Consider the following 7,389-nt stretch of genomic DNA (forward strand, 5'->3'; position numbering starts at 1 on the left):
TTCTTGAGGTTTCTACCGTTTTTTTTCCCCGTTAAAGGGGTTTTTTTGGGGAGTTTTTCCTTATCCGCTGCGAGGGTCCTAAGGACAGAGGGATGTCGTATGCTGTAAAGCCCTGTGAGGCAAATTGTGATTTGTGATATTGGGCTTTATAAATAAAATTGATTGATTGATTGATTGACCATGCAAAAGTTTGGGCACTTCAATACATTTGAGCTCTCATACAACTTTAACCAGGGTCGCAGACCATAATCACCTTGTTAGGACTATAGCTTGTTCACAGTCATTGTTAGGAAAGACTAGGTGATGCAAGTTTCAGAGCTTTATAAATACTGTGACTCCTGAAACCTTGTCCCAACAATCAGCAACCATGGGCTCCTCTAAACAGCTGCCTAGCACTAAAGTATCTGATGCCCACAAAGCAGGAGAAGACTATAAGAAGATAGCAAAGTGTTTTCAGGTAGCTGTTTCCTCAGTTTGTAATGTAATTAAGAAATGGCAGTTGACAGGAACTGTGAAGGTCAAGTTGAGGTCAGGAAGACCAAGAAAACTTTCTGAGAGAACTGCTCGTAGGATTGTTAGAAAGGCAAATCAAAATGCTGTTTGACTGCAAAAGACCTGCAGGAAGATTTAGCAGACTCTGGAGCGGTGGTGCACTGTTCTACTGTGCAGTGACATCTGAACAAATATGACCTTCATGGAAGAGTCATCAGAAGAAATTAACTCTTTACAGTAAATTAAATTTTGACCAGGGTTGCCTACATTTTGAATGCCACTGTATGTTGTGTATTTTTGCCTTAGAGTAGTGCAGTCTGTGTAGTGTTTTTAATCATATAAGAGTGCCTGGCATTGTTTGAGCCATTTGTGTATGTGTTTGAGGATTTCTTCCCATGTCATCTGATATTTCAATGCCTATTTCTATTTCCTAACTGGCTTGATAACTTTCAGAAGATGGAGAGGCTAATGATAGCAGGGTGTCATAAAGGTAGGAGATGAACGGTTTGGTGACGTTTTAAGACAGTTGTCTACTGTTAATTGTCTCCCAATTTCAAATCGTATTAGATGTTTTTGTATGTAATCTCTAATCTGTAAGTGCCTGAAAAAAATTCTGATTAGAAGACTGAATTTCTTTTGTAGTTTTGTACTTTTCTATATTTAGATCTTTGACACTATGGATTCCTAAGTCACTCCATGTACAGAGGGTTTTATCTAGAATGGATGGTATAAAAGTGGGTTTTTTGCAATGGGATGAGCGAGAGAAATAGGCTTAAGACCGAAGTGGGATTTGATCTGCTTCCATATACATAGTAAGTTATGACAAAAATTTTGTAAGTTAAGTTTGTAAATTAGTCTGTTATTAGCAGTTACTTTGTTGACTGAGTGTATGTGTTACATTAATTGTGTCTTTATTTTTTTTAAACATGGGTGCTCTGAACTCTGACCTCCTCCAGTTGTATCCGCTGTCCCTCCAGCTTGAAGATGCGCTCCTGCAGAGCCCTCTCACTCTCTTCTAGATGTCGATTAACATGCTCCACCTGTAATGACATTGAACTTTTAGTATTCTATCCTGGTCTATCTAGTCTACATCTATTAGAGTACTGAGTTTTAGTAAAACCTTCAGAAAAGTGAAGTAAACAAGGAATCTCCAAGGTAACTAAATCTGCCTGCCAGTACATCTTAAGCTTACTGACAACAGGTTACATCTGGTTTGTGTTATCCATACAAATGTTGAAGTGTAAAATAATATATGTTGTTGTTTAACAGGAGGCTATGTTCAGATACATTCTGCTGGTTGTCTGGCAACCAAACAGTGACAAAAAGACTTCAGACTTCCTGCAGCAGAGTGTCAAATAATTCCTTTGAACTTGCAATAACTGATTTACTGGCCACTTGGGGGGCAAATGGACAAAAGTTGTGAACACAACATAGACATATAAGCATAATTTAAAAGAGTACTCCAGTGATTTAGCATTACACTCACATGATAATGTCAGACTACACTGAAAACCCTAATTAGCTCAATCAATGTACATTTTTTTAAACAGCTCACACTCAAAACTTTTAGTTTAGTACAATACAGTAACAGAAGAGTTTTCAGTACACCAGATGCAAAATTAATGTGTCACATGACCCTTGTCTGACAGGAATTTTATATCAGTTTAAGATAACTTTTTTGTTGTTATTTGAACATTTAATTCTATGTCATATGAACATAAAAACAACGAGTTCACATTTTACACAAGATTTTTTTAAATATCATTGAACTATAAAAATATGTTGTGGTGAGCTTAGGTTTCTTGAGTGCTAGAATAAGGCAAATAGATGAATTCTGAACCAGGAAGTGCTCTTTATTTCACCTCAGCATAACATTATGTTAGACATGCTAATATCCACACAGGCAGGAGGCCACTAACTGTGTATATGACTTGACACATGGTGCAAAATGTCTTTTACCACAACATTAACTGTAACCCACCAAAACCATAGTGAAATGGTAATGAGTAACATGAGTAATTTAGAATACATTTAAACACTTTTCTTCAGTTTATGGCCTTAAACACGTGGGTCTCATTCATGAAACATGAGCAGAAGGACCACTCGTAGTGCTTGTGTAAATGTAGTAAAGCACATAAATACTGCTTGTCACTATTGGAAATTACAATTTTAATTCGTATTGCGCTCTGTTATGTACACAATACACAGATGCCTTTGAAACACGTAATCTAAACATGACAAAATATTAAAAATATAACACATTTAGTTAAATTAGTTGGCAATTAGCAGGTTTAAGATCCAGATTTGGTTCATGATTGTGAATTATCTATGTACATCAACTCAATAGATTACACGTTCTTTCTACATGTTGAATGATGATAATAAAAATATCCGTAAGGACAGCCGGATCACAGCCTCTTCGGCCTTCGGCCATTCCCACTTTATTCAAAACCCCACAAATGAATTTTCTGTTTGTTTGGTGACCGCTGTATTTTTTGTGTGTGCTTATAGGCCATAAGGTGAACGCAGTTATTGTTTCATCTCGTTCCGACATCTGGGGACTACACGATCTTTACTTCATAAAAAAGATCGATACATGTTCAGCTAATCAGCGAGAGTTCGTAGCTCATAACCCTGCAAGAGTCCTGTGATCGGGGTCGTAATTCGGCACTTGTTCCATCTGAGCGTAATGATCTGTTCCGCCTGAGCGTTATTCGCTGGGTCGGTGGTGAAGTGGCGCACATGACTCGTGCTACGGATGGACGGACGGACGGACGGACGGACGGACAGACAGACAGACAGCCACGTATCTTAAACAGGTAATACATCTGGCTACATCTTTCCCACATCAAATATCCGTGATCACCTACACGCGCGTGCGTAAAAGCGCACACAATTCCGTGTCCTCTCACTGCGGATGCTGTGATTTGATGGCCCGGTACTCATTGTAGCCCACTCTTAGATGTCGGAGCGGAAATCAGTTTCTGTGAGACTTTTTCTGATTCACCTTACGGCCTATTATGCGTTTCTTTGCCTCCAGTTTCATATCAAACCATTTACGCTTCACCTCTGACATGGTTCTTTGTACCACGGAGACAACATTAACAGCATCTGTTACCTCCCTCCAGGCCTTCGCTTTGTCTGTCCCTGTCACACCACTACTAACTGAAGAAAATAAAATGTTTTTTCTTAAGTCCACTTCACCCAAAATTATTTCGATCTCCGCTTCGGAAAAATTCTTTTTTCTTTCTCTCTCTTTCTTTCTTTGCGCCATGACTGACAGGTCGACTGGATGCACCTACACCTCCTTATATGGTGGTCATTGGCTATTCATGGGCGGGGATTTATGCTAATTGCTGATTACCGGGAGCGCGCTGTCACTTTACGATGGATTGGCATTCATGATCATACACACGTGTTTACGATCAAATCTGAGTTTCCCGCGGCGTTCCTGAATCCGGAGTAGGTTTTTAGTAGAGTAGGCTTTTATGTGCAAATCTACACACATATTTACTCACTTTTCATGAATGAGACCCATTGGACGCATTCACACTGGCACTATTTTGTCCGCTTTAAACGAACCCTGGTCCGCTTCCACGGATAGTTCGGTTCGTTTGGAGTGGTGTGAACGCTCATTCGAACTCTGGTGCGGACCAAACGAGCAAACCCTGGTCCGCTTGAAAACTGGGGGTCTCGGTTCACTTACAAGTGAACCCTGGTGCGGTTCGCTTACAGTGGGAAATGCAAATGGACTATCCAGCGAAGCAAAGAGAGTAAGTGACCCAAAGAGAGGATGTGGCATAGAGCAGTGCATTTTGGGTAAAAAAAAAAAGCCAACCAAATGAAGGTGTGAAATTTTTCAGCATTCCCAGCCCAATCCAATCAAGTCCCCCTGGACTATCTTGGTGTGAATGCGCCCATTGTCTCACGGCATGCTGGGAAACTCCACCCATTTAACCCCAATGTGCCACAACATGTGAAGAGCACAATGATAGTGTTGTCTATTGGCCTTTAACTAATTAGGTGAAATCAGCTTTTAAATTTTAGTCAAATAAACTATAAAATTGTTGACTTAACATAAAAAATTATGTCAAGCTCACAAGGGTTGAGTTTTTGTGTCAAGTGAACACAAAGTTTTTTGTCATTCTGACAATCCAGGGCATTTGTATAGACTCAACATTAAAATTGTGTGTCATGGATGAATTGGGTTTACAGTGTTTGAGGAAGACAATGGATGCAGCAGAACCAGGAGTATCGTCTTTTTTTATTCCATGCATTCTTCTTCAAAGATTCCTCTGAGCAACAGTTAAATAAGAATAGAAGAAATTACCGGTCAAAGCTCAGCATCATATATATGTGCAGATTTAAATAAGAACAGGTTCCAGTGTCAGTGTTGACTGCTTAATAATGCCTATAAAAGAATTAACAGACAACATGTTGCTTTGGCAAACCTGTTCTTCAGACTTCACGATAGGTTAAGCTAGGCTTTATACTATTCGAACTGGAATGGGGGGTATCAGCTGAACATTCTATGGAATGATAAATGAAAGTAAACCTATTCAATCTAACCACTGAGTAGTGCAGTATGTATGTGTGTGTATATATTGTGTATGGGAGAAAGTTCCTGAGATCACCTCCTTCTGGCGGAGACTGTCCATGTCCTGCAGAGCCTGCTTGGACCTTCGCTTCTCTATTTCCAGACGGTCTGTCAGAAGGGGACATACAGAAAATCTCTACTGGGTTTTATGTTTTAAAAAAGACATTCTCTTTGGGTATCTGTAATTAAGAATGTGTGTGTGTGTGTGTGTGTGTGTGTGTGTGTGTGTGTGTGTGTGTGTGTGTGTGTGTGTGTGTGTGTGTGTGTTCTTTGAGTGTGTGTCACCTTCAGCCTGTGCTAGCTGCAGCTTGAGCTCTGCCGTGCTGTTGGTCAGCTCCTGCTTCAGCTCAAAGATCTGCTGCTGCTGAGACTTACACCTACGCTCCATCTCCTCCAACTGACACATACACAACAGTTAGGTTCATCTAACAGCCCTCATAATGCAGCATCGGTCTGTGTGTGTTGCTCAGCATTGGCATATACATTTTTTGTGCTAATGCTCAGACATAAATTAACACTTATCTGAGCAAGCATTATTCTTACTTTAGTCACAAGTTGGCTGTTGGTTTCTGTCAGGTTTTGGATCTCTCGGAGGAGTCTGCCCTCTCTGTGTGCGCTTTCCTAAAGAAAACATACACATGAGGTACATTCATTTTCGAACAGCAATTTGTCAGAAAGTCTATTTTTATTTAATAATGGGATTTTTATTAATAACACTTTTGTTTCACTGCTTATCCTATCCTGACTTAAGTTAAGGAAAAATCCTATTATATATATATATCCTATTATATATAGCTGGTAACAAAAACCATTTAGAAGCTGTGATACTTGCCAAGGGGGGTGCCACTAAATACTGAGCATGCAGGGTGCCCAAACTTTTCCATCAGGCACTTTTCCATTGTTGTTATTTTGAAATTGTAAAAGATTGAAATGAAAAAAAAAAAAAAAAAAATCAGGTCATGTTTTTTTTTTTTTTTTGCTATTTACAATGATCAAAATTTTGACCAGGGCTGCCCAAACTGTTGTTTTCGACTGTATAACTGTAAGTATGAATCTCTTCACTCTATCTCCTCACTCATCCTGTCATTGCCTTTACTTTTGATTAGAATCTACCAGTGGGCTAACCAAAACGGACAAGCCGTAATATCGACTGCTCTCACTTGTCACTGGCTTGCTAGCTTGCTATCATAGACAAAAAAGACAGGCATTCAATTTTAGCTACAAGAAGTCGGAGGCACTAATTTTGTTGGTGGAGGAGAGGAAACCCCACCTTTTCAAGAAGTTTTCTTTCAATAATGCTATCTTCATATTTGTTGTCATAATCATTATATTTCAGTATCATGTTGTTCCACATTTTCACTGTCAATGCCATACAGAGCTCAAAACAGTTCTGCTGCCATTTTTGGCATTTATTTTTAATTTAGGACAGGGTCTAAGCCATTCTAATTTAGTATTCCTAACTTGGTAACCCATAAGTTAGGATGGTTCTCTAATAACAAAATTCCAATCCTAAAATAGGATTTCTTTTTCTAAATGCAGATTATGAAACATGTTTTGTAATAACAAAAATACTAAAGGTCATAAACTGAGATAAAATAGGCATTCAGATCTAGGGAGCTTCTATAATGAGGCCTCAAATCTGAATATATAGATTAGAGTAATATAAGTATGTCCACTCTGACTGGGTTTTAATATGAGAGGGTATCTGAATACAAATATCTTGTCCTGTGGCCAATTAGTAGCAAGTGCTAAAGCTCTCTTGAGCTAGCTGAATCACATATTTGTGTCCGTCACATATGTCCGTACCTCTTGCTCCTTCTTCCTCTCTCTGCTCTGTCGTTCCCTCTGTTCTTCTTTCTCAGCCTTCACTCGTGTCAGCAACTCTCCCAGGTTGTTGTTTTTCTGCTCAGAGAGGGCCAGGGCAGCCTCTGTCATCTGTAGCCTGCACAAAATCACATCATGTGATCAGAGTTACTGCATGTGCTTCTTACTATTCTTTAAAGGGAAATTTCGGTTTATTTCAACCTGTCTCCTATCGTCCTAAATTTGTTTCAAGTGACTAGTAACATAAAAATAATAGTTAGCATGTTAGCCGTTAGCCTAGATACAGCCGGTGCGCATAGTAGCGTCAGACCTGTTAAAACGTAAGTGAACGGGCATTCCTTCAAGTGCAAAGTTAGTCCACTAAACAAGCTTTTTTTCCACAAAGACCGCCTATATAGAAAATGACATATAAACGTGTTGTCTTGCCTTACCGGTGTGCTGCCATGTTTGTTTACCATCTAGCTCTGCTTTCCAAA

The 7,389-nt window shown here is 39.4% G+C and overlaps 1 protein-coding gene across 1 annotated transcript in view; it reads right to left on the reverse strand.

Moving 5' to 3' along the window:
* lrrc45 (leucine rich repeat containing 45) overlaps window positions 1-7,389 on the reverse strand; it is a 30,468-nt gene that overhangs the window by 11,427 nt on the left and 11,652 nt on the right. The window contains exons 10-14 of the mRNA XM_050060583.1: window positions 6,896-7,031; window positions 5,633-5,710; window positions 5,375-5,486; window positions 5,127-5,197; window positions 1,440-1,532 (exon numbers count right to left, since the gene is read on the reverse strand). Coding sequence (XP_049916540.1) covers window positions 1,440-1,532; window positions 5,127-5,197; window positions 5,375-5,486; window positions 5,633-5,710; window positions 6,896-7,031 — 490 coding nt within the window. The remainder of the gene's footprint in view (window positions 1-1,439; window positions 1,533-5,126; window positions 5,198-5,374; window positions 5,487-5,632; window positions 5,711-6,895; window positions 7,032-7,389) is intronic.

Source organism: Epinephelus moara, chromosome 13 (genome assembly GCF_006386435.1).
Source record: "Epinephelus moara isolate mb chromosome 13, YSFRI_EMoa_1.0, whole genome shotgun sequence".
Lineage (NCBI taxonomy): Eukaryota > Metazoa > Chordata > Actinopteri > Perciformes > Serranidae > Epinephelus > Epinephelus moara.